Here is a 27,790-nt window from a genome sequence, read left to right as displayed (position 1 = left end):
TTATTCAATTTATACCCATGTAGTAATCCTGTAAACCTATCAAATAAGTTTACTTTTGTATGGTCTCTTCTTGACAGAATTGTGCTGGCTCCTTGAAATTTGATCTTCCTTTACTTTTTGAATTTATATTTTATTTTTACAATTATTTAAAAGTTTTTCTTTAATTGAATAGAGAGAAAAATAAAACTCTCAGAATAAAAAAATTATGTTCCAATTTAAACTTTTGGAACATCATCTCTTTGTCAGAAGACTAGCGTTATGTTTCATCATGAGTCTTATGGTATCATCGCTTCCTTTTCTGGATGTCCACAAGTTGTTCTCCAAATTATTCCCAATTTCTTTTCCAGAAATCAGACATTTCACTGGTTTCTATATTCAGATTTAATCTCAAATTTATGAAATTACAGTTTGAACAATCATAAGAGTTTATACATGTCTGTATTGAATTCCACCTTCTTACATTTAGGTCAGTATTCTGGCTTTCTGACATCTTATTTGCCCTTGTCTTCTTCACACAAAAGCACCTAGATACATATACAGGTGACTTTTCTAAAGAGAGAGAAAAAAGCTACACATTATAATTATTTCCTTATGTAATTTTGATAAAGGCCATGTATGCCTTTAGCTCATTCTTTTATAAAATGTCAAACATCGCAGGGCAAAAGAGACCCAATTAAAGTCTTTCCCAAGCCTATAAAAGTTGCATTTCAGAAGAAAAGTGTTCTGAACTCCAGGCAGTTTACAAGATCCAGGCAATTTTATTTTATTTATTTGCTGAGGCAATCAGGGTTAAGTGACTTGCCTAGGGTCACACAGCTAGGAAGTGCTAAGACCACATTTGAACTCAGGTCCTCCTGACTTCAGGGCTAGTGCTCTGTCCACTTCGCCCCCTAGCTGCCCCAATTTTAAAATTCTTAAAATATAATGGCTAACCTCTTTTTTGGGTCATGGATTTTATGAAATCCAATTCTCCTCCTTTTTCCTCCTTGATATGTTTTCCTGGTTGGTTGATGTACAATTCCTATTTTTCATATTAGATCTTGTAATATTTTTCTTTTTCTCAAAGATCATTGATTTTAATTGAGTATAGTCTAATTTTCAGGGAGTTTTTCATTGGCATAAAATTGTGTACTTCATGTGATAAGTTCATTTCATCGAGAATTCATTCTTTGCTCTCATTTACTGTCAGTATGTAACATTCATGAGACTAATTTTTGTGCCTTCTAGCCTTGCATGATTTTACTCCTAACTTCATTTTCACTTGTGATCAATAATTGTCTATAGACAAAAGAGGAAAACTTTAGAACTAAGACGAGTATGTGGGCCTGCCTCTATGTTCCTGTGTTCTTATACCCTTAAGGATGTCAGACAGAAGATGTTGCTGAAGGAATATTTCCAAATAGTGCATTCTTTATGATGTTCCACCTCGCGTCAAGGACTCATTGTAAGGGGTGATGCCAAGGCCTAAGCAGTCTTGCTATCTCCAGACAGAAGTCAATAAAGATACAGTGATTTCTCCTTTAGTCTTCTGAAGGCAAATAAAGAGGCACCATCATCTGACAGAAGACAAGGTAAGAATTCTATTTACTGTCTATAATACTGTAGATTTTGTGTGTTATAAAAATTAAATAGTGTCTGGTGATGTGTTTTTGTTTTAAATTGTGATGATAGCACAGACCATAGAATGCTAGGGAGTTATTTGTGCGAAGAATGCTTTGCATTTTACCATGTCTTATGTCTGATAGTTCATGGTTTCTGTTCTACGGAAAGTGCAAATTATTAGAATTAACATTTTAAATAAAAAAGGTATCTATTTGTAAAAGGTATTTGTAAAAAGGTATTTATTTGAAAAACCTATTTATTTGTGTGTAACACATATTGCTTTCTGAATGTTGCTGGGAGAGCAAAATGAGTGTAAAAGGGAAAACCATGACTTGTGTTTAATTGATGGAAATGCTTTTCAACCTCAAAAATACCTAAAGGTTTCCAGGAATTCCTGAGCTGTGCTTTACTTGATGCCTTTTTGGGGAGCTCTTTAGCTCAGTTACTGGGCAAAACCAAGTTATCGCCTAGCCCCTCAGCTCCAGACCCAGCCTGGGGAACAGCCACAGAACTAGCCCCAGGTAGGGATGTACAATTAGAAACTTGTTTCACTTGGAACAATGTGTATATTCAACTTTACCAAATGAATTGAGGAAGTATTGAATAAGCTACAGGGTGCTGCATTCTGAAAATATTACATGGGAAATTAGTCAATTCTCTAAGATACAACATAAAGTAGCCAATTCTCACGACAGTATTGATCCTCATGATATTGCAAATAGGTTGTTGAACTGGATCAATCCAATCTTCTTAACAACATATAAAGTTTCCTGTCCTCAGATGAGCTTCAAACATCCCTTCTTTTTTCTCAAGGTAGCACAGAACAGGGAGATATTGAGGTACAGCTCCAAGGAGGCAAAGGATTGAGGAGACCACCTCAGGTTTTCTCATAGCTTGTCCCATGTTTGATGGGTGTGAGAACTTAGGATGGTAATTCACCACCTCTCTCTTCTGTGTCTAGGTGTTAGCACCCTGGATACAGTAGAATCACCCAGAGTTAGGATAGGCAAAAGTCTTTATTATTGGTGTTTAGCAGTAGAAATGAAGGGGATGGATGCATAGGATGTCCCCAAACTCTTTGTCTCCCACCCAGAGTGAGTCTGGGTAGTCTCAGTCCACCTCCTAGTCCCTCCCATAATTCTCTGTATACACCAAACGATTGGGCCAGCACAGGATAGTGGGAAGGGCCATTTCCCAAGCATATTCTTAAGAGTATTGTCCAATTGGCATTTTGCCTCAAGTGCTCCATTGTCTGACCTCAGTGCATTGTTTCAGCCCTTTACATCTAGGGAAAAGCATGTCCTTGGAGATTGCAAGGAAGGGAGGAAACTGGGTGCTTTCATAGCTAATAGTGCCATGAGAAAAGACTAATGTTCTAGAAAGAACACACTATTGCCTTGGTAAAAGATGTATAAGCCCTTATCCTCAGATGAATAAATGGAGTTCTTATCTTAACCTGGTTTAGAAGCTCACAGGCAGCCTGGCTGCATGGGCATCAATATTATTCTAAGATAATCAACTTTATTATTTGGCAATTTTCCCCCTTGTTTCAAAAACATAATTCATGCCACTATTTTTATTCAGATTCTTCTCATTTTGGAATTTAGGGAACAATATTTTTTTAGAAATACTAAATTTTTGTGTCCTTAGAACATGAACACTTCTCAAAGTTTTATCCCCAAATCTTAGGCCCAAGTTTTACTTTTTCCATTTGTCAAATACAAGATCATAATTTATATAATATTTCACACTGTTTGGGACAATGACAACAAACCCAAAGTAGTTCAAAAAGATGTTTCTCAGAGTCAGATCAGAAATCAGTTTATTCCATTGCTGCAAGAATAGGGTATCACCTCAACTTGTGCAATCAAGAAAAGGGAGTCAAAGTACAGCCGACGGAGGAGGATTTTTTTACACTCTGGACTGAGCAACTTCACCACACATAGGACTCCAGTTATCCCAGATTTCCTATCAGGACTGGCAATGTGTTATAGGAACCCACTCAACTTAAGAACCGTAAGTATACATTACAAAGCTTGCTGATGTAGCAAAATGGTTTGTGCAAGACTAAGCAAGGTAGAAGGGGGAGAATTTTTCTGGAACTGTAGCCCTAAACTAGGGCATTCTTCTGTGGGTAAGCTTACTAAAAATGTCTCACTTCCCCTCGAATCCACCTAATACAATTAGCAAGTTGATAAGGTCAAAATGGAAACCCTTCTTCAGACACCAATCTTAGGATTTCAGAGAAAAACGCAAATCTTTTTTCTGACCTTTATACACAGTATAAAGAATTGCAATGTCTAATGAGATCTGTGCTGTAGGAAGAGGCCTTTCCTTATTCATTATATTCACATTTCAGCTGCAATAAGATTTCTACAGAAAAGATGAGACACAGGTGAAAGCCTTTCTGCAAATACATTTTGTATGTTTCTTTCCAGTGTCAATGTCGTGATTTATAGTGACCTTTATCTTGCAAGTAAGGGCAAGTCTTAGATTCAGCACATTTTTAAGTCTTCTCTCCACTTAGTATCCTCAGATGTAAACTCAGAAATGAACTTTGGCTAAAGACCTTCCAGTGCCAAGTCCATAGGAGACTGCTTCCCAAGCAGAAAATCCTGTTTACTGACAAGCTCTGTCTTCCATCTTTATTCTTTTTCCCATGATTTCAATTTTCTAGGAATTTTCTGGAGGCAATTCAGGGCTGAAGTGAGTCTGAATGTTTTTCCACATGGATTATATAAATGAGGTTTACATCTAATATAGGCTCTCCCATGGCTAGTCAAGGACTAATATCTATTAAAAGCTTTACCAAGATCCAGACACTCAAAAACTTTTCCTCTAATGTGGACTGTATTGTTAAACAAGATTTGGCCTTTGCCTGAAAATTTCCACATTCATGAGATTTCTGTCTAATGTGGATTTTCTCATGTTTACCAAGACTGTTGTGTCATGTGAAAGCCTTTCCACAGTCATTACCTTTATAAGGTTTCTCTGCAGTGTGGATTCTCTGATGGAAAGTAAGACTGCTGCGCTGGATGAAAGCCTTTCCACATTCATTACATTTATAAGGCTTCTCTCCAGTGTGGATTCTGAGATGGACAACAAGATAAAAGTTGCATCTGAAAGTCTTTCCACACTGCTTACATTCATAAGGCTTCTCTCCAGTGTGGATTCTCTGATGGATAGTAAGACTGGAGCGAGAGCAGTAAGCCTTTCCACATTCATTACATTCATAAGGCTTCTCTCCAGTGTGGATTCTCTGATGGACAACAAGGTTAAAGTTGCATCTGAAAGTCTTTCCACACTGCTTACATTCATAATAAGGTTTTTCTCCAGTGTGGATTCTCTGATGGAAAGTAAGACTGGAGTGAGATAAATAAGCCTTTCCACATTCATTACATTTATAAGGCTTCTCTCCACTATGGGTTCGCTGATGGCCAGTAAGACTGGACCAATGTGAGAAAGCCTTTCCACATTCATTACATTCATAAGGCTTCTCTCCAGTGTGGATTCTCTGATGGTAAGTAAGACTGCTGCGCTGGATGAAAGCCTTTCCACATTCATTACATTTATAGGGCTTCTCTCCAGTGTGGATTCTCTGATGGACAGTAAGACTGGAGCAATGTGAGAAAGCCTTTCCACATTCATTACATTCATAAGGCTTCTCTCCAGTGTGGATTCTCTGATGGACAGTAAGACTGGAGTGAGATAAATAAGCCTTTCCACATTCATTACATTCATAAGGCTTCTCTCCAGTGTGGGTTCTCTGATGTCGAGTAAGTTTAGAGCTGCATATGAAACTCTTACCACACTGATTACATTCATAAGGCTTGTCTCCAGTGTGGATTCTCTGGTGGACAACAAAAGCGGAGCAATCTGTGAAAGCCTTTCCACATTCATTACATTTATAAAGCTTCTTCTCTCCAGTGTGGATTCTCTGATGGACAGTAAGAGTGGAGCACTCTCTGAAAGCCTTCCCACATTCATTACATTCATAGGGCTTCTCTCCAGTGTGGATTCTCTGATGGGAAATAAGAGTGCTGCGCCGTGTGAAAGCCTTTCCACATTCATTACATTCATAAGGCTTCTCTCCAGTGTGGATTCTCTGATGTACAGTAAGACTGAAGCAATGTGTGAAAGCCTTTCCACATTCATTACATTTATAAGGCTTCTCTCCAGTGTGGATTCTGTGATGTCGAGTAAGGTTCAATTTGCATGTGAAACGCTTTCCACACTGCTTACATTCATAAGGTTTTTCTCTTGTATGGATTCTCTGATGTTCACAAAGACTGGTATTCTGTGTGAAAGCCTTTCCACATTCATTACATTCATAAGGCTTCTCTCCTGTGTGGATTCTCTGATGCTGAGCCAAGCTGGAATAACATTGGAAATCCTTTCCACATTGATTACATATGTAACATTGTTTTTCTGCTTTAGCAACACTGGAACTCTTTCTTAAAGCTTTGGTGTGTGTATTCCATTCACAGTGTTCCTCTTCAATGTGGGTTCTTTTCTGCTTAGCAACAATAGCCCTGTATTCACAATATTGAAAAAGGTCTTTCCATGAGAGCATTTTCAGATTTGCACTCATCTCCTTCATATCAAACCATGTCTCAGCATCTGAAAGAATCAAACACACACGTGTATCAATATACCCTCTAATGCTGGCTGATGATAAAATCATTGACTTTTCACTTCTCAAGGCAAAAATTTTCAAACTGAAATGACAGATTCAATCATTTTTAAATGCTATTAGCTCAAACCAAGAATGTCATTCAATTAACACAGAGTTAACACAATGACATTGGACCCCCACTACAAAGCTGAGACAAAGGCAACATGAAGTTTCTCATAATGTAGAAACCAGGCTATGAGCTCTGAATGGCTGAGTAACCTGATCTAAATCCCTGCAGCAGAGAATAGAACTTGGAACCTGGAAACTGAGTCTTCTCAATTCATTGCACTAGACAGATGTTCTCCATTTTACTTGCAATGCTTTCTTTCAAGTTCCATTTCAGGCCCAAGTTAGCTCTGCACCACTGGGAATGTGTTTCTTTGCCTCAGTTTTCCTGCAGAGTGAAGGTAATAATTGTACCCAATTCCCAGGTTGTTGTGAACATGAAATGATATACCTTTAAATTTTTGGCACACACTAGGTACATAATGCTTGTTAAGTACTATCATTGTCACTACGGTTTTGATTCTCTCCACCTTAACTCTTCCTTCCTTCATATACTTCCCTTTCCCTCTCTCTTTATATACAAATGCCTGCTGAACATGATGCATTTCAATTAAAAAATGTTTGGAGTAACTAAAAAGAAGTTTCATAAATTGTTGCTTACTCTCAAACCATCTCCAAGTTTTTATGCTGGATTTAAAACTTCTTGAAAGCTTCTCTTTGTATACCCAGGGCTCAATACAATGCATAGAACAGAACAGGTGCTTAATCGATGTTTATTGTTTGATTGACATTATCCAGGGCTGATCACATATCCTAACGCCACCCCAGTGCTTGCATGCTGGTCCCTCTGAGGGGCCAAATCTGTTTCTATTTCTGCTCACTCTCACCTATGGACAAATCCTATAGTGAAGATAACAAGAGCTCATGATCCTATTATGGAATAACCAGGAGTCTTTCCCTCCCATATCCCTAACCTAAGGGAAGCTGTCAGTAATGTAGTCAGTGACTTGGATTTAAGTGAGGGAGGGCTGCCCAAGGTCACTGGCCTTACTTTCCCCCACACAGCCATCTATGGCCCCTGGCCAGTTATAGATCTGGCTTACTGGGAATGGCTCTGGATGCAGATGGCCAGGAGAGACTTAGGACCGCTAAAGGTAAGGTGGGGGTCTCCTGTGACTTAGGTTGCCCCCATCCAGTGGTTAAAGCTAGGGAGCAATGGAGACAAAGAATCTTCTCTCCCACCAGGGCTAAGAAAATTTTAATAAATAAAAAGGAATGAATGAGTGACTCTGGGAAGAGCCTCAGGCATTCTGGGCAAAGCAGAAATAACTGTGATTTACACTCAGTCTAAGTCAATGAGAACATAAAGATCAAATGGGCTTAACAAGGGTCTATGGGCAGTCAATGATAATCAAACTGATTTTGAGTTGAGCTTTGTTGCTTAAGAAAGGAATCAGGGCAGCTAGATGGCACCCTGGATAGAGTACCTTAAAGCCAAGAGGACCCAAGTTCAAATCTGGCCTCAGAAAGGAAAAAAATGAAAGGAAGAAAAGAAAAGAAAAAAAAAAGAAAAGAAAGGAAGGAAGGAAGGAAGGAAGGAAGGAAGGAAGGAAGGAAGGAAGGAAGGAAGGAAGGAAGGAAGGAAGGAAGAAAGAAAGAAAGAAAGAAAGAAAGAAAGAAAGAAAAGGAAAGGAAGGAAGGAAGAAAGGGAGGAAGAAAGAAATCTATTCACAGATGGTTCAGTGGTAAAGAAAGGGGGAGGGAGGATGCTTCTAAGATCATTAAGAGATAGGGATATGTAATGTTCTTGAATTGTGAGGGAATGGTCTTCTGCTCAATTATAATCCTTCTCTGGGAGGAGATCTGTAAAATCTTTTCCTCTGTGTGCAGGTTTCTTGGGAGCTCTGAATCTCCTTCAACTCTTGTCCTTCCTCAAATCAGACTGGTCTCCTTTCAGCCTGCCTGGCATCAAAATTCTATCCCAGAGTCGATTCTCTCAGACCCAATGCTGCCCTTCTTTTATCCTCCCAGAGAATAGGCAGGTGAGAACTCAGTGGGGCGTGGGGAAATATTTCCACCAATGAACTTGCTCCTCTTAGAATTCCTAAGGTGTAAACTCCCTTTAAATGCCAAACCAAAGGTCTGAGACAGAGAACTGTCAAGACAACCTGAATTCTCACCTTGTCACTGTCCAGACAACCTGAGTTCTCACCTTGTAATCCTAACAGGGGTATACAATATCCTAGGTGGACAGAGGGAAGGAAGGAAAGAAAGGAAACCAGCAAGGAAGGAAGAAGAGAGGGGAAAGAAAGCACCGGGAAGAAGGGAGGGAAGGATGCAGGAAGGGAGTCTTCCAACTAATTGATTTCAGCTTGTGACCAGCTTGGCTCAGAGGTTGTTGCTTGTCCTATCTATCTGTGCTTAACTGTAGCCTGCATGAGGAAGTTAGTAGAGGATGAAAGGGGAGGAAAGAATAAAGTAAAAAGTGCACAGCAGAGAACAAATGAAAAACTACAGGAAACCAAAAAGAAATGGACTGTTCTGAATATAATAACTTATGGCTTATGGAAATTTATTATTAGAGATTTTGAATCCTCCCTTATGTTCTGGTGAACAGGAAACATTTTTAAAAATTATTCTTTTCTAATTCCTTGAGTCTCTTTCTCGGCTCTCATTGACGAGGCTAGTGTTTCTAGTACTATATTGAAAAGTAATGGGCATACATTCATTTTTCAGTTACTAGCTACTACAAAAAGGGCTGCCACAAACATTTTGGCACACACAGGTCCCTTTCCCTTCTTTACTATTTCCTTGGGATATAAGCCCAGTAGTAGTGCTGCTGGGTCAAAGGGTATGCACAGTTTGATAACTTTTTCTGCATAATTCCAGATTGCTCTCCAGAATGGTTGGAGTCTTTCACAACTCCACCAACAATGCATTAGTGTACCAGTTTTCCCACATCCCCTCCAACATTCATCATTATTTGTTCCTGTCATCTTAGCCAATCTGACAGGCGTGAAGTGGTATCTCAGAATTCTCTTAATTTGCACTTCTGTGATCAACAGTGATTTGGAATACTCTTTCATATGAGTGGAAATAGTTTCAATTTCATTATCTGAGAATTGTCTGTTCATATCCTTTGACCATTTATCAATTGGAGAATGGCTTGATTTCCTATAAATTAGAGTCAATTATATATTTTGGAAATTGTTAGAATCCTTACTAGGTGTGAAGTCGGCACTTAAAAATTCTCTAGTTCAAGACAATTCTCAGATGATGAAATTGAAATTGTATCCATTCATATGAAACAGTGTTCCAAATCACTACTGACCAGACAAATGCAAATTTAAACAACTCTGAGATCCACTACACACCTGTCAGATTGGCTAAGATGACAGGAACAAATAATGATGAATGTTGGAGGGGATGTGGGAAAACTGGTACACTAATGCATTGTTGGTGGAGTTGTGAAAGACTCCAGCCATTCTGGAGAGCAATTTGGAATTATGCAGAAAAAGTTATCAAACTGTGCATACCCTTTGACCCAGCAGCGCTACTACTGGGATTATATCCCAAAGAAATACTAAAGAGCTGAAAGAGACATATATGTGCCAAAATGTTTGTGGCAGCTCTTTTTGTTGTAGCTAGAAACTGGAAGATGAATGGATGTCCATCAGTTGGAGAATGGTTGGGTAAATTGTGGTATATGAAGGTTATGGAATATTATTGCTCTGTAAGAAATGACAGGCAGGAGGAATACAGAGAGGCCTGTTGAGACTTAAACCAACTGATGCTGAGTGAAATGAGCAAAACCAGAAGATCACTGTACACTTCAACAACAATACTGTATGAGGATGTATTCTGATGGAAGTGGAAATCTTCAACATAAAGAAGAGCCAACTCACTTCCAGTTGATCAATGATGGACAGAAATAACTACACCCAGAGAAGTAACACTGGGAAGTGAATGTAAATTGTTAGCACTAATATCTGTCTGCCCAGGTTGCATGTACCTTCGGATTCTAATGTTTATTGTGCAACAAGAAAATGATATTCACACACATGTATTGTACCTAGACTATATTGTAACACATGTAAAATGTATGGGATTGCCTGTCATCGGGGGGAGGGAATAGAGGGAGGGGAGGTAATTTGGAAAAATGAATACAAGGGATAATATTATAAAAATATATATATATAATAAAAAAAAATTATCAATCTGTGCATACCCTTTGATCCAGCATTGCTACTATTGGGGTTATATCCCAAAGAAATACTGAGGAGGGGAAAGAGACCTGTATGTGCCAAAATATTTGTGGCAGCTCTTTTTCTAGTGGCTAGAAACTGGAAGATGAATGGATGTCCATCAATTGGAGAATGGTTGGGTAAATTATGGTATATGAAGGTTATGGAATATTATTGCTCTGTAAGAAATGACAGGCAGGAGGAATACAGAGAGGCTTGGAGAGACTTACATCAACTGATGCTGAGTGAAATGAATAGAACCAGAAGATTGCTGTACACTTCAATGCTGTATGAAGATGGATTCTGATGGAAGTGGATATCTTCAACATAAAGAAGATCCAACTCACTTCCAGTTGATCAATGATGGACAGAAACAACTACACCCAGAGAAGGAACACTGGGAAGTGAATGTAAATTGTTAGCACTAATATCTGTCTGCCCAGGTTACATGTACCTTCGGAATCTAATGCTTATTGTGCAACAAGAAAATGGTATTTACACACATATATTGTATCTAGGTTATATTGTAACACATGTAAAATGTATGGGATTGCTGTCATCTAGGGGAGGGAGTAGAGGGAGGGAGGGGATAATCTGGAAAAGTGAATACAAGGGATAATGTTATAGAAAAAAAAATTACTCATACATATATATTGTCAAAAAAATTATAAATAAAATTTAAAATAAATTATTCTTTTCTGTATTTTTCTATTTTGTTTTTAGTTTTAAATAAATATCAAAAGAGTAAAAATAAATGCTTTTTGGCTTAAGGAAGGTCTAAGAAAAGTCATATTAGCCCAAGTTCTCTTTCTTTGGTTGGAGATAGTTGGAGGGCCCCAAATTTCCAATAAAGACTTCCGCTAGATTCATTGATTCTTCATTGGAAGGGAACTGAAAAGCCATGGAGTCCAACCCCTTCATATTATAGATAAAGAGACTGAGGTTCAGAGGTTCAGTGAGGTGCTCAGGATCTCACTACCACAAGAGTCTGAAAAGGGATTCCAAGCCAGTTTTTCCACCCCCATGCCCATCACATGAAGAAGCCTCCTGGGATAGCAGCCTGCACTCCAGCTTGCAACTCACTCACCAGGACAGGAGTTCCTCAGGCCTCCTCTCTCCACATGGGAAAAGAAATCTTCTCTGGGAACTGGAAGTCCTGGGAGGGAGGAAGATAGTGAGTTTGAGCCTTGAAACTTGTCATTTATTCCTCACTGGAACAGGGCTGGGGTGTGAGGCCCACTGGGTGGTTCCAAGGAAAACTCAAAGATGGTTTTCAGGGCACTTATTGCCAGGGAAAGGGGGCAGAAGGGAAAAGAGGCCATGGAAGCAGCCTGGAAGCAGAAGATCCTGATTTTGCTGCCTCCTTCACAGCAGGGTGGACACGTCCCACAACCTCCATTTTCTAGACATGAGAAGCAGCTGGTAGCACAGAGAAGGGAGCACCAGGCCTGCAGTCAGGAAGCCTCTAGTTCAAATTTGGATTTAGACACATCCTGGCTGTGCCACTCTGGGCAAGTAATTTCATCTGTTTGCTTCAGCCTCCAGACCTGAAATTGGGGATAAAGATGGAAGCCAAAACAAAGGGTTTTGATAGAGATCCAAGGGCAATAATGCACATATAGGGAACTCTTAGCACAAGGCCTGGATCCCAGCATATGTATGAAAAGAGCCCCTCCCTTCTCTTTCTCTCCCAGTATCTGTGCAGGCCTTTAGGGGGTGTAGATAGGAGGAACAAAGGCCCACTTGCCATGCTGGAAATATAAATTACACCAGGGGCATTGAGGTAAAAATTTATTTTTTTACCCAAAAGATCATTGCAAACATAAAGGGGTTTCCCCTAGGATAGGGGTTCCTTCTCCTATCTCATGTTCAGTGAAAAGGGGCAGGACAGTTTTCAGAAGGTTCACAGATACAACTGCAGGGTTGCTATTCTAAAATGTAAAGACCACTCATGGAAGATTAGGAGGACCCAGTTTCTTAGGGACAAGAGGCAGCCCTTGGGCCTTTCTAAAAACTGATAAAAGCCTGAAACTCTGCACCCCAAGGAGGGGATGGTGACACCCCTGTTGATGCCATTCCCAGAGTTCCAAGGGAAGTGCTCCTTACCCAGGAAGAGCAAGTTCTCGGCATTCTCCAGCATGACCTCCTTGTGCAGCTCTTTCTGATCTGGGTCCAACAGACCCCACTCCTCAGGGCTGAAGTGCACAGCCACATCCTTGAAGGTCACCAACTCCTAAAGCACCAACACACAGAGGATATCAGTGGAAGCAAGCTTGATAACTGACGTGATCCAATGCTCCTCAATTTACCGAAGGGACCTGAAGCATGGAGGAGGGATCTGCCCAAAGGTGACAGCCTTTTAGGGTTCAGAACCAGCACTGAAAGCAAAGTTCCCCCAAAGACCAGTGGAATATAGAGAAACACATTTAATGTTTTCAACTGAAATAAAATTGAGAAATATCTTACTAGGGAATGGTACTACTGCCTGTGCAATGGGGAAAGTTATGGGTTCTATCAGAGAGAGATAAGGACTTTTGGAGATGAAATCAGACAGTGCTATGTTAAGAAAATGGAATGAAGTGCTTGTGTGAAGCTAGCTAGTATTATGTGTTGTAGAGCTGAAACATTTCCATGATGGCTGAAGAGAAAAAAAGATCCTGTGAATTTTCCAAATGTCAGAAATTAAGTTTTATCCAGATGAAAACACTATCCTTCCTCCCAATAATATGTACTTTTCCAAATGCAAGTACGGATAGTTTGCAACATTCATTTTTGTAAGATTTTGCCTTCCAAATTTCAAAATCACACACTTCTTAATGGATCTCGCCCAGTGGTTATCAACTTACAAAAGCAAATTGAAGGAGAGAGAAGGGATTTACCCAAAGGTCACATCCTGGATGAGAACACTTGGAAGCACAGCCATGCAAAGGCCTCCCACCTAACACTGTACACAGCTGGTGAGGACACAGCTGCTGACATGTTGTCTTCCATGTTAGAATGGAAGTTTCTTGAGGGCAGGGACTGATTTTTCCTCCTTTGCATCTCCTCTACATTCCCACAGAGCCTCTTCCCTTTCTAAATGCCTGTTGCTTTGACCCAAGCATTGGTAAAGGGAGAGAAAGGCTAAGTATGAGCTGAGCATGATGGAGTGATTCCAGAAGTGCCTAACTGCAGCTGAGGGGTCTTGTCAGGGACTTTCCTTCTGGGAATTGCCATGTATGCCATGTCAGCTGGTAGGGTGGGCCCAGGAGGTACAAGGGGCTTGGGCTCTGAGACAGGAGGTTGTGTCTTACAGGTGTTTCCTTGAGAAGGCGAGGGGGGTGTCCTCTTGCTGGATCTTTTCTGAGGAGGCAGCACTAACTGCAGGTTGTCTCCCTTCTGTGGATTCACATGAGCAGTGCTGAGTGGGCTACACAAGGGGTATTCCCAGAGGAGAGTAAATGTAAATAACCAGCTTGAAGTCCATAGGAATAAGGACGCAGAGAGAAGTAGAGAGAAGCAGAGATGTAGAGAGATTCAGATATGCAGAGAGAGTCGCAGAGACATGCATTGCTCTTGCTTCCTGCTAACCCCTGCTGAGATTACCAATAAAGAAACATTGGCTGGTCTCCATGTCTATTGGGGGAAGATGGGTATGTATGGCCTGGCAGTCAGTAGCCTCGGTGGGAGGGAACAAGAGATAAAAGAAAATGAAATGGAATATAAGAAAACCCACCAAGAAGAAAAGAAACTTTGGACAATGCCTGATCCATTTGTAACCTTCATTATGTAGGTTTGTTTTATCAAATCTACTCTTCTGTTCTGCTGGTTCCCTGAATTTTTTTTTCCCTTCTCTTATTTTGTATTTAAGGTTAAAAACTAATTATACTAGAGGACGTTAAATAGGACAATGGATAGAGCAATGGCCCTGAAGTCAGGAGAACCTGAGTTCAAATCCTACATCAGACCTTTAATAATTACTAGCGGTGTAACCCTGGTGAAGGCATTTGACTCCAAATTCTTTGGCAAAAAAAAAAAAAAAAAAATTACAAGAATAACCACAAAAATGGTAAAGAGAAGGGATTCAGAGAAATTTGGGAAGATCTGTATGGTCTGAGGCAGCAGGGGGATAATTTCTGGTCAGCTCCCAACCAGGGAAAGGGCAAGAACTAGGGAAGCTTCCAGGGTTCTGCTCCAGACAATACTTAGGGTCAAGGGTTTGAGGAAACTTGGTGACTACAGGAGGAAACTTGGTCACAGGACACAGAGTGGCTAGAAGGGGTGTGTGTGTGTGTGTGTGTGTGTGTGTGTGTGTGTGTGTACCCACAGGACAGACACTAATGAGTGAAGTGGTCATCCTTTTCAGTGACCTATATTGAGGGAAAATTTAAACAAACTTGTCAGGGTAGCAACTAAGAGAAGGGAGTTAGTTCATTCCTGTCCTGTCCTGCCAAAGGGACAGTGAATCAGTCCAAAACACAGCAGAGAGGAGGGCAGTGTTGTTATTACTGCATTCATTTTCTTGACTCTTTTTGTAAAGTAAGGATCCAATGATAAGAGAGATGACCAGCCTCATAGACCATCCTCCAGATCTATGAAAAAGACTTCTTGGGCTGATATTGCCCTTATGTGTGGGCAGAATACACTCACCTGGGGTGGGGGTCTGCAGCTCTTAGGGGACATTTCCTCTGGCTCCAGGCTCCCTGCTTGGGCCAGCCCTTGGTCCTCTGCAGGCTGTTGGGAGGGGATGAGTATAAATGAACAGATGTCCTTCCCTTCTTTTCCTGGACAGGGGGCTAGCCTACAGGAAATTACAGAGGATGAGGTTCCATGGAAGTTACTAAGCCCCTAGCCCTGCCCTAGGGCACAGACCCCAACCAACAGAGAGGCAACACCCATTGAGTGATTAAAGTTGGGGAAGAAATGAAAGAAATGAAGCCAAGAATCTTTTCTTTTACCCAGTCAAAAACAACAAGTCTGGGAGGGAAAAGTCCCCAGGACTATTGGCCATGGGGCAGTCAGGAGTTTATATAGAAGGGACAGGGAATAAGAAAACTGGGGTGGAATGGTGTAAACTTGAAGATGAGCTTACCTTCTCTTACTCCTACTCTTAAGAGTCCCTTCCTCTCCCCCACCTTCCTACAGACCCAAGAGGGAGGAGGGATTTAAGGCCCCAGATGGGATGAGAGTGTGTAGAATCTCAATGTCTCCTGAGTCAGAAATATCCTTGCCTGTAATACTTGGTCCTCCCAGCATCTCTTCTCCCCAACAGACATATTACCTAGACAATAAACTGACTGACAGATAAAATAAGGAGGTAAGGGCTCTCTGGGAAGCAATTTAGTTTGGGATTCAGCGACCAGGACCACCATGTCGGGGGAAGGGGCAGGGAGCTGGGAAGCCTGGGTAAAAAAGAAGAAATTTAAGTGTCCAGAAGTGATTTAGGTGGGTAGTTGAACCAGGAAAAACAGGATGGCTGAGTCCTGAAATTAAGCAGAAGATGGGGGGAGGTTCCCAAGACTCTTGGGTAGATTGTAGGCTTAGAATCCTGAAAGGGAATATGCAAACAGTGAGCCACATGCCGGGGAAGGAGCCCAAGATGTGCGGGTCCAGAGAAGTTGGCACAGGAAACAGCTTCAGTTCTTGCAACCAAGGAGAGCTCCTGGAGGCAGAAAGGAAGAACCTGTGGAACCTCCTAAGAAATCATGTCTGAAGCCACACAGAAAACAGGAGCTGGAGGCAGAGTTAGGACATCCGGGTCCAGGACGGGGGCTGAAAGTGGGACTTCTGGGTTACTATGGGGAAAGCCTGCCTTTGGGCAAATATAACGCTATGATAAGTTTGAGGAAGATGGCAACATTAGATATTTGTGAAGTGTTTGGGAACCTGACAAATAAGTAGGAGCCAAGAATTCGTTAAGTAGCCAGACCTGGAAGGAAATTTTTCTGACAGATGAGGAGGACACTCCAAGGGTGAGGTGATAAAGATCTACACAAAGAAGGTTGAAACAGAGAAGATGGATGGCAGAGATGTCGCAGGGTTGACATGAAGTAAGTGGGAATAAGAAATATAATTCATGGAGGACATCTAGGTTGTGAGCCTGAGGGAAGGAGAGGGTAGTGGGGCCCTTATCAGGAAGAAGGAAGAGACAAAGACAAGAAAATGAGTTCAGTCTTAAAGGGTAATCATAAGACATCTCAAATTAGAGAACTAGTTTGGTATGTGGAAAAGACATTTGGAACAGAGGAGATTGAGGTTATCAACCTCAATCACACAAAAACATAAAATATTTCCTTCTGATATCTTACATAGCATGTATTTCTGTACTTTTTAATACTACAGATGAAAGATTTTAAGAAATAAAATCATATATCAACTAGTGACATGAAGTGTGGCATTAAATGGATCCCTTTTAGATATTCATAATTTTGCCATAGATTAGATATCAGAGAACATAAAGGTATCATGTAGTTTACATTTTAAATACCTCTAAAGTCTTATTTCTCTTTACTGATCATCTTAACCTGTGATATTAATATCTATTCAGTGCTACTAATATCTGTCTGCCCAGGTTGCATGTACCTTCGGATTCTAATGTTTATTGTGCAACAAGAAAATGATATTCGCACACATGTATTGTACCTAGATTATATTGTAACACATGTAAAATGTATGGTATTGCCTGTCGTCGGGGGGAGGGAATAGAGGGAGGGGGGGTAATTTGGAAAAATGAATACAAGGGATAATATTATAAAATATATATATATATATAATTTTAAAAAAATATCTATTCAGTGCTATAAATGACATGAATTACCTTATGTCAACAAAGACAAAATATAATTCAAATAAGATTTACTGACCTCATTTTTTATATCAAATAGTACTTTATTTCCCAATTATATGTAAATACAATTTTTAACATTTTTTTTCCGGTCCATATTCTCTCCCTCCCCTTTTTACTTCCTTTCGTCTTAAGATGATAACCAAGTTACAAAGGTTTTATAGGTGCAATAATGTAAAACATATTTCCTCAAGAATTTTCACCTCATGGAAACTGAGTAAAGAAAGAATGAAGGATCCTGGACTATTTCCCAGTTCACTGTTGACTGATAATCTTGTCAGTAGAAATCAAAATTCAGACCCACTCCTCAGTTGTTTGCTCACTGAAGTGGTTTGTGATAATCAAAACCCAGGGACCACCCTTCAATTCACTGCTGACTAATGATCTGGTCAGCAAAAACCAGTACCAGAGACTACTCCGTAGCCCTTCCCCTAGGCTATAAAATAGGCTATCCATGTTTGAAAGTTGGATCATTTTATCTCCTTGCTTCTGTTTCTCTGTAGAATTTCCTTGGAGTTTCAGCCAGCTTTGTAATGGTGTTACTATTGCAATAAAGCTTTCCCCTGGGCTAGGAGATGGGGTCAAGGCTGTAAATTCTGTTGAGATACTTTGTGACACCAGTCTGAGCCCCCCAATATTTGGGGTCTCTCACCTGGGATGCCAGAGAAGGCAGAAGTGCTATAGGGTAGCTTTTGACAAAGATGGGCCAGTCCTCTTTCATGTCATTTTGTCTTGGCCTATGTCTCTGTGTAGAATGTCTGACACGTTTCTTCTGTGAACTATTTTAAAACTGCGACCAAAAAAATATTCCTGAAACACCTCAGTTATGAGGATTGTTAGCAAGATTAATATAGCTCAAGTCTCTGTTTGCTCAACTCTTCTCATCTCAGAATTGGAGGGAAGTTAAAATTCAGCCTCACCTGCAGGAATAGGGGAAGGAAAACTGTGGGGACCACACAGAATCTTGCCCAGAAATCCCAAGCCAGCTTGTGGGAATGGGGATGGGGTGGGGTCAGGCTTTATGGTCAGCATTCCATGAGCTCTAGCCCCTGAAACTATTTATGTCTCCTTAACCTTTCATTGTATTTCTAGATCATCACTGTTGACATATTTACCACCATATGGGCATCATCTTTTCTTTATAGATCTTTTTGTGCCCTGAGGCAATTGTGGTTAAATGACTTTCCTGAGGTCACACAGCTAAGAAATGTTAAGTGTAGGAGACCAGATTTGAACTGAGGTCCTCCTACTTCGGGGCTGGTCCTCTGTCCACTGCACCACCTAGCTAGCCCCTCTAGATCTTCACAGTAACAAAAATCCATTGGGAAATTTCATGTTACATATATGGGTCATAAGACTTTCGAGTTTATAGATCGACTGACTGGCATAGGGTTAGAAGAAATACAGTAAAGTTTAGGGGCCAATCTCCAAAAGGTATTACAGAACTTTGATCTTTTCACTTGCAGGCCATGTGAATCTTTTGTCAAGGGTGTTTCTTTTACAGAATATCGGGTTCTACTTTCCAATGCATTGTGCTGCCCTCCTCTGTATTAATCGTCTATCACCTCATGTACATTTTATTATGAAAATTCTAATTTTCTCAATGATATCCTTTGATACTCCTCATTGTTCCTACCCCTCCTTATCTTTAGACAAAAATTGAGTGGGAAAAGGAAATGGGATCAACAGGCAGTAACTGACCACTGACGTGGCCTGAATCCCACTCCTTCAGCCCACCTAAACTTCCATTCATTCCACTCCCAGATGACTGGCTAGAACTTTAGCTGAAAAGTCTCTGATCCACTTATCTCCCTTATTTCAAGCTTCCATTATGGTACTAAGTTATTTCCCACCACTCAAGAGGGACAATGGACAGAGCATACTGCCCAGAGTCAGGAAGACTTGAGTTGAAAACCACTCAGACATTTTTCACCTTGGTGACACTAGGCAAGTCACTGTCCCTCTGTTTTCTTCTGTTACTTTTCCATACACTTAGAATACTAATAGTACCTCCTACTTGCCATGGTTGTTGTAAAGAAGAAATGTTATTTGTGTATCACTTGGACAATAAGTGATATTAGATGAAGGTTAGCTATTAATGCTGTGATTTAGAGGGAGAAAACTTTGGAATACAGGGTTTGTCAATGGTGAATGTTGAAAACGATCTTTGTATGTATTTACAAAAATAAAAAATATTACCAGTAAAAAAAATTCTGGATTGATTTTTGACCTAAGTTACCTAATATAGGAGAGAAAATTAGAAATAAAAGAAAGTCCCACTTTCTCTTCATAAAACTAAAACAGCTTTTATAAGAAAATCAACCAGAAGGAACTTGGGGAGAAAATCAGAAGGTAGATGAGCAAAACTACAAAACACTTTCCACACAAATAAAGTCAGATCTAACCAATTGGAAAAATATTAAATGCTCTTGGATTGGGCAAGCAAATATAATACAGATCACAATAATACCTAATCTATTTATTTAGTGCTATACCAATCAGACTCCCAAAAAACTATTTTAATGACCTAGAAAAAATAACAACAAAGTTCATATGGAAAAACAAAAGGTCAAGAATTTCAAGGTAATTAATTAAAAACAAAAACAACAACAAAAAAAAATCAAATGGAGGTGGCCTAGCTGAAGCAGATCTAAAATTATATTATGAAGCAGAGGTTAATAAAACCATATGAATTGGCTAAGAAATAGACTAGGTGATCAGTGGAATAAGTTAGGTTCAAAGGAAAAAGCAGATAATACCTTCAATAATGTAGTGTGTGAAGAACCCAAAGACTCCAGCTTTTAGGATAAGAACTCACTGTTTGACAAAAATTGCTGGGAAAATTGGAAATTAATGGGGCAGAAACTTGACATTGACTCATACTTAATACCATGCACTAAGATCAGGTCAAAATGGGTTCATGACCTAGGCCTAAAGAATAAGATTATGAATAAATTAGAAGAGCATAGGATAGTTTACCTCTCAGACCTGTGGAATAGGAAGGAATTTATAACCAAAGAAGAATTAGAGGTCATTATGGATCACAAAATCGAAAAATTTGATTATATCAAATTAAAAAGGTTTTGTACAAACAAAACTAATGCAGACAAGATTAGAAGGGAAGTCATAAACTGGGAAAACAATTTTACAATTAAGGTTCTGATAAAGACCTCATTTCCAAAATATATAGAGAATGGACTCGAATTTATAAGAAATCAAACCATTCTCTAATTGATAAATGATCAAACCATATGAACAGACCATTATCAGATGAAGAAATTGAAACTATTTGTAGCCATATGAAAAGATGATCCAAGTCATTGTTTATCAGAGAAATGTAAATTAATGCAACTCTGAGATACCACTACTTACTTGTCAGATTGGCTAGAATAACAGGGAAAGATAATGCAGAATGTTGTAGGGGATGTGAGAAAATTGGGACACTGATACATTGTGGGTGGAATTGTGAATACATCCAGCTATTCTGGAGAGCAATTTGCAACTATGCTCAAAGAATTCTCATACTGTGCATACCCTTTGATCCAGCAATATTACTACTGAGCTTATATCCCAAATAGACTTTAAAGAATGGAAAGGGACCTATATGTGTAAGAAGGTTTGTGGCAGTCCTCTTTGTAGTGGCCAGAAACTGGAAACTGAGTAATGCCCATCAATTGGAGAATGGCTGAATAAATTGTGGTATATGAATATTATTATTCTGTAAGAAATGATCAACAGGATGATTTCAGAAAGGCCTGGAGAGACTTACATGAACTGCTGCTGAGTGAATGAGCAGAACCAGGAGATCATTATATACTTCAACAATAATACTATATGATGATCAATTTCTGATGGATGAGGCGCTTTTCAACAATGAGATGAACCAAACTAGTTCCAATAGAGCAGTAATGAGGTGAACCAGCTACACCCAGTGAAAGAATTCTGGGAGTTGACTATGAACCACAACATAGAATTCCCAATCCCTCTGTTTTTGTCTGCCTACATTTTTGATTTCTTTCACAGGCTAATTGTACACTGTTGCAAAGTCCGATTCTTTTTGTACAGCAAAATAACTGTTTGGACATGTATACATATATTGTATTTAACTTATACTTTAATATATTTAACATGTACTGGTCAACATGACATCTGGAGGAAAGGGGGGGGGAAGGAGAGGAAAAGGTGAAACAAAAGGTTTTGCAATTGTCAATGCTAGAAAATTACCTATGCATAAAATTTTTGCAAAAATTAATTAAATTAATTAATAATAAAAAACAAAATTCAGTTCTGCACTCATATATTGTATCTAGGATATATTACAACATGTTCAACATGTATAAGACTGCCTGCCATGTAGGGGAAAGGATGAAGGAAAGAAGGGGAAAATCGGAACACAAGTGAGTGCAAGGGATAATGTTGTAAAAAATTACCCATGCATTTGTACTGTCAAAAAAAATGTTATAATTATAAAATAAAAACAATAAAAGAAAAAAGAAAAACTGGAGAACAGAAAAAGGAGAGACAATATAAGAATTGTGTGATTACCTAAAAGCTATAATTTTTAAAAGAATCTGGATACAAAATTTCAAGAAATTAAGAAAATGGCTCTGAAGCTCTAGAACAAGCAGGTAAAAAGGGAAAGAAAAAAATGGACTGTTCAACAACTGAAAGAGATCAGAGGAAAACTTATAAGAATATCCTAGAAAGGTTTAAAAATTCCCAGATTAAGGAGAAAATATTACAATCTAACCAGAAAATAAGACAATAAAATACTGTAGAAATAGTCAAGATTTCACAAAACTGAGCAGTTTCTACTCTAAAAGACCATAGGTTTGGTTACATTAAATCTCATAGAGGGGGCAGTTAGGTGGCACAGTGGATAGAACACCAGCCCTGAATTCGGGAGGACCTGAGTTCAAATCTGGTCTCAGACACTTGGCACTTCCTGGCTGTGTGAACCTGGGCAAGTCACTTAACCCCAGCCTCAGGGGGGAAAAAAAAATCTCATAGAACAAAAAAACTGCAGTTGCATCCAGAATAATTTACCCAGAAAGTTGAATATAACTGGAATGAAGGGGTCAAAATGGACTTTTGATAAACTGAAAAGCTTTCAAGTATTTGTAACAAAAAGAGCAGAACTCAATGGAAAATTTAATATAAAAGATCCAGAAAAAAGAAAAAACATTAAAGACTAATTTTCGTTAAGACCACGTATTTACTTATAAATGTGAAAATGTTATCAATATAACTGTCGGTAAAAGGGTAGGAAAAGGTGAAAGGGAACAATTATAAAAATTGGGCAAGAGGAAGAACTAATACTGAGAAAGCAGGTGGGGAGGAGGTTGGAGAGCTGGTAATATTGTAACTTTACTCTCTGAATTTACCAGGAAACAATGTATACATTCAGAAGGATATAGAAGCCTTTTAAATATACAGAGGTGAGGAAACTAGGAGATGGGATGGGGGAGGAACTTTTAGCTGGATGGGATGGGGAGAGTGGCAAGAGAAGATCAAGTGACAGGGCAAAATCAAGGTTGAGAAAGACAATGGTGAGTAAATATAAGATGGAAAGACAATCAGTTGTATGGATTGGATATTTAAAGTGGTTCTTTGTAATAGCAAACACCTGGAAATTGCAGTGATTCCCCCTTTAGTCCATATTTATTTCAAATTAAATTAAATTTAAAATTCCATTATTAGAAATTAGAGACACTTGGTCTTGAAGTACTAAGAATACTGAGACTAGACTCAAGAAAGGTTGATTTCAAATCCATCCTCATACTCTTACTAGCTGTGTGTCCCAGGACACATTATGTCATAGATGTGTGCCTCCGTTTCCCCAATTATTAATAGGGAAAATGATAAGACCAAAGTCACAGGTATGTTGTGGGGTTCAATGAGAAAATATTTATATACTTAGCAGAGTGCCTGCCACATAGTAAGTATATACAGATTATCTCTCTTGCTTCTTTTCTCAGTAACTGCACTGGAATTTGAGGGACCAAGGAAGGAAGTATAAGGACAAATTTCTAAAAGCAGACAGCATTAGGAACAAGGAGGGCCTATTTATGCTTGATAACAAGAAGACCTTTCTAAGTCTAGACCTATCCCAAGAAGGAAGAGGTTCCCTTGACAGGTGGAGGGTCCCCTTCACTGCACAACTTCAAGAAAAGGCTGCAGGAGCAGCTTTCAGAGACTTTGTAGACGAAATTCTCATCTGGTTAGAAGTTACACTAGATATCATTTCTCAGATTAGCTCCTATTAAGAAATTCTTTAATGCTGTATTGCTTTTTACACATTGCAGAAACTAGACACTGACCAAGATCTAACACTCTATACCTAGATAAAGTCAGAATGAGTTTTTGATTCAGATATAGTTCATGATACTATAAACAAATTAGGAGAATATGGGATAGTCTGCCTCTCAGATCTGGGAAGAACAAAGGCATTTGTGGCCAAAGAAGAACTAGAGAATATTAACACATACAAAATGGATAATTTTTTTTTTACTTAATAATTTTGTATTATATATATTTTTTTTTATAAAATTATCCCTTGTCTTCATTTTTCCAAATTATCCCCCCATCCCTCTACTCCCTCCCCCCGATGACAGGCAATCCCATACATTTTACATGTTTTACAATATAGTGTAGGTACAATACATGTGTGTGAATACCACAAAATGGATAATTTTGATTACATTCAATTAAAAAGGTTTTTACACAAATAAAAGTGCTAGCAGTGCTGACCAGACATTGTGCTGGGCAGTGGCTGTGGACAAGGCAGAATAAGCACTTGTTGGGAAAGTGCAGTACTTTAGGGAGGAAAAACATTTCCAGGACAGCAGTTGAGGAACCCTACATGTGCCTTAGGTGAAAACTGATATTGAGGTTGAGTTCTTGGACAGAATTCAGAACATAACAATAAGGAGGAGCTGAGGGTTAAGGCAGCATTACCCAGAAAGCAAATGATCATTGTTGTAAGTTGCTAAAAATAAAATAAAACCAAATGAAAATTTAGGATGAATAATCAAAGGAAAAAGAACCTCAAAATAGCTACTTTGGTATAAAAGAAGATCACAGTTAATATCCAAAACATAATGAGGTTAAAAAACAAGCCATTCCTATCCCAAAGGGTAACTTCAAAAGTACTCGACAAGCCCAAAAGGAGTTCCTGAAAGAACATAAAAAGGAATTCAAAAATCAAATAAGAGATCAAGGAAATGTAAGGAGGGGAAATGAAAGCAATACAAGAAATTATGAAAAACAAGTTCATCAATTTGTAAGAGGTAATAAAAAATTCTTTAAAAATAGAATTGAAGAAGAGGACTCGAGTGACATTATATGATACCAAAAGATAATTAAACTAGAAAACATAGAAGAGAATCTGAAACATCTCATTAGAAAAGCTGGAGAACAGATCAAGGAGAGACAATAAAAGAATTGGTGGATTACCTAAAAGTTATTATTTAAAAAACAATCTGGCTACAATACTTCAAGAAATCATGAAAGAAAACTGCCTTGAAGTTCTAGAACAAGCAGGTAAAGGGGCGAAGAAAAAAAATCAACTGTTCAGCAACTGAAGAGATCACAGGAGAAAACCTTACAAGAATATCCTAGCAAAACTTCACAATTCCCAGATTAAGAAGTAAACACTGCAATCCAAGCAGAAAATAAGAGAGACTTGGACACTACTAAAATAGTCAGGATTTCACAAAACCAGCAGCTTCTACTCTAAGACCATGGCTTTGGTTACATTAAATTTCAAAGAACAAAACACCTGGACTTGCATCCTGCATAATTTACCCAGAAATCTGCAATGTGGAATGAGGGGGGAAATAGACATATGACAAATTGTATTTGTAACAAAAAGGCCAGGACTCAATGGAAAATGTAATAGAAAAGATCCAGAAAAAAAAGGAAATCATTAAGGACTAATTACAATGTGCTCATTAAGGCCAATTATTTTCTTAGGTATGAGAAAATGTTATCAGTATAAAATCTCAAAGTTTGGGATTAAAATGTGTATGTCCAGGCAGGAGAGGGTAAAAGGAAACAATTACAAAAATTAGGCAAAAGGAAAAAGTACAACTGAGAAGTGGGGGAGGGGAGGGGAGGAGCTGGTAACAAGGTAACATTCCTCTCGGAATTTAGGAGGAAACAATGTATGCATGGGGAAGGATGTAGAAGCCTTGTGAATATGAAATAAACTTTGGGGAGGGAACGATGGCTCTGGATGGAGGCGCCAGGGAAGCTGGGGAAGCCTGGGATCTGGCCCCCTGGGGTGGGGATAGTGAGGGCTTTAAAAGAGGGGGCAGGGAAGCAGGAGGAAAGGAGAGCCCAGGTAAGATGTGGGAGAGAGAAATATTGACCCACCTCAGGGTAAGGAGATCAGGGACACTGGAGGGGCAGAAGGCTTGGGGGGACTCGGATCGCGGGAAAGCAGCGGTGACTGTGCCCTGAGTCTTCCTAGGAGCTGGGGAGCGTGCCTGGGACCCTCTGGTAGAGATTAGACTTTGGTGACTCTAAAGTGAGCCAAGAAGGAGCCATGGCCTGGGGGATGGGGGAGCCAGGCAGAGCCAGGCAGGAGTTTTGGGGCCCACGTCCAGAGTGGGTCCTCAGGGCAGGCAGAACTCTTGAATCTATTCGGGGCCCAAGTCGGAAGACAGAAGCACCACGTTTCTAACCGGGATCCAGGAACAAGGCGGGAGTCCCGGGTCCTTGTGGGCAAGGTCTGAGATTGGGAAAAAGTGAATCGGTGATAAATCCGGGGACGGTAACGTCTGACGTTTGGGAAGTTCTGGGGTGAGAAAAGAAGGAATAGGGGGGGGGGGGGGGAATCTGCGTAGGGCGGGCTTGTCCGATAGCCGAGTCTGGCAGAGAAGCACGTTCCTGGTGCAGGTGAAGAGATGATCCCCCATTAGCAAAGACAAAGGCAACTAGCAACAGCTCAGAGGTGAGTAGGGAGGTGGGTGAGTAGATATGCCGGGAGGTGGACGGACCTACCTGGGACCTGCCCCTACAGAGCTGCCTTGCAGGAGGCAGAGAGATCTCAAGTCCAGCAGTCCCAGTTTCCAGCCAGCTCTCGGAAGGAGATTTCTCCCGAGCCCAAGAGTTCCCACCTTAGCCAGCCCCTGAGAGTTCCCAAAATGAGCGGTCTCCTACTATGACTACCAAGAGCAGGAAGTCAGGCCCGGAGCTGCTTCCCCGCCCCAAACCCCTTCCCCAACCCCGCCCCCATCACGTGAAATGTCTTCTCCACGGGAGAGGCCCAACGTCTGCCCTGGACTCCGCCCAGGCTTCCAAACTCCACCCCAAGGGCTCATATTCGGCCTGGATCACCACCCACCATTCTGCCCAGAGATCTCCTCCTCCCCCCAGGCCGCCTCCTTTTCCCACTCTCATTCCTAACTTTGGGGCTGACTCCTTCCTCTGTGGAGCTGAAAGGGTGGCTGGAATAAGCCTGGCCCCAGCCAAACAGAAAGTAGTGGGTCCCATGTTAGAGGTGCTGACTGCTACTCGACTTTGGGAACATTGGGGATCCTATTTACCTTCAACTGTTAACCCAGATTGGATTGGATTTTCTCCCAATCTAAATTAGAATGAGGGCTCTCTTAAAGAGACTTGTTCTTCCATCATAATAATAGGGATGTTTAAGCCTCTTCAGGGAGATCACGAAAAATGAAACATTGAGGTGATGTGAGTAGGAGCTGTAGGAAAAAACATTCGGAATAATTGGATCAGAATATAACTCCATTCTACTCTGAAGGCAGTATGTCCAAAGGGTCAAATGGTCAGAAAGATCAAGTGATTTTTCTAAGTGTGTGGTTCAGAAATGGTGAAGGATCACCCTTTAATAAAAAAAGCTGAAGAGATCTCTAGATGGAAAGCAAAGTGTATTATACATTCTCTCCAGAATGGCGAGTCCCAACTTTGGAGCAGACAGTAGAAGGGACAAGCACCTTCTGGGGCAGAGTTAACACTTTTAATCTTGAAATGGACAGACAGGACATAGACAGCTCTGACCAGATTATTCAATTTAAAGCATCATTTATTAGCTGGCCAGTGACTGACCCCACTAGACAGGCCAGTAGAGATCAGCCCCGACCCTTTAGTGAGATACACTTTTAAGCCCATTTACCACATCCTGGTACAGCCTTGCGGTTTCAAAATCATAAAAATCACTTACACAGCTTCTCCTATACTTCTTATTTACAAAGGGAAAGTGTCTGAACATGAGTTAGCACACACAACGGGCCCTTTGGACACGTCATACAATGTTGTCCTGTCTTTGTTAAGATTACACCTCCCAGAAAGTTTGGCCTTTCAACACTTCTTGGAAAATCCAAGGTCTCATGTTCCGGGGGATGGGGCCCACTCTGTACATAGCACTTCCCTAAATTGCCTATAAGCCTGAGGCCCCTTGACCTAGCAGGTGAG

General features: G+C 40.1%; 1 protein-coding gene across 2 annotated transcripts; it reads right to left on the bottom strand.

Annotated features, from left to right (window-relative positions):
* Nucleotides 1-3,410: 3,410 nt before the first annotated feature.
* On the bottom strand, nucleotides 3,411-26,556 carry LOC141565002 (uncharacterized). 2 transcript variants are annotated; one of them, XM_074307957.1, is made up of 5 exons: nucleotides 26,357-26,556; nucleotides 15,157-15,307; nucleotides 12,634-12,760; nucleotides 11,615-11,683; nucleotides 3,411-6,222 (listed from the first exon to the last, which is right to left on the bottom strand). In XM_074307957.1, exons 2-5 carry the CDS (start codon nucleotides 15,187-15,189, stop codon nucleotides 4,550-4,552), a joined length of 1,902 nt encoding a protein of 633 aa, XP_074164058.1. In that variant the 5' UTR covers nucleotides 15,190-15,307; nucleotides 26,357-26,556; the 3' UTR covers nucleotides 3,411-4,549. The 2 variants fall into 2 exon arrangements, with proteins under 2 accessions (XP_074164058.1, XP_074164059.1); XM_074307958.1 differs by having other exon boundaries at nucleotides 15,157-15,240.
* Between the last annotated feature and the right edge of the window lie 1,234 nt (nucleotides 26,557-27,790).

Source organism: Sminthopsis crassicaudata, chromosome 3, assembly GCF_048593235.1.
Source record: "Sminthopsis crassicaudata isolate SCR6 chromosome 3, ASM4859323v1, whole genome shotgun sequence".
Lineage (NCBI taxonomy): Eukaryota > Metazoa > Chordata > Mammalia > Dasyuromorphia > Dasyuridae > Sminthopsis > Sminthopsis crassicaudata.
Note: the sequence above shows the minus strand (reverse complement) of the source record. Positions and strands in the feature narration are given on the sequence as shown.

What these genes read in the sequence shown, in the direction of transcription:
- LOC141565002 (XM_074307957.1), bottom strand. Translation starts at nt 15,189, where the DNA reads ATGTCCCCTAAGAGCTGCAGACCCCCACCCCAG. An exon ending in GCTGCAGACCCCCACCCCAG is followed by an intron (nt 12,761 to 15,156) that starts GTGAGTGTATTC and finishes TTGGTGCTTTAG; the next exon opens with GAGTTGGTGACCTTCAAGGA. An exon ending in CCTGAGGAACTCCTGTCCTG is followed by an intron (nt 6,223 to 11,614) that starts GTGAGTGAGTTG and finishes TGATTCTTTCAG; the next exon opens with ATGCTGAGACATGGTTTGAT.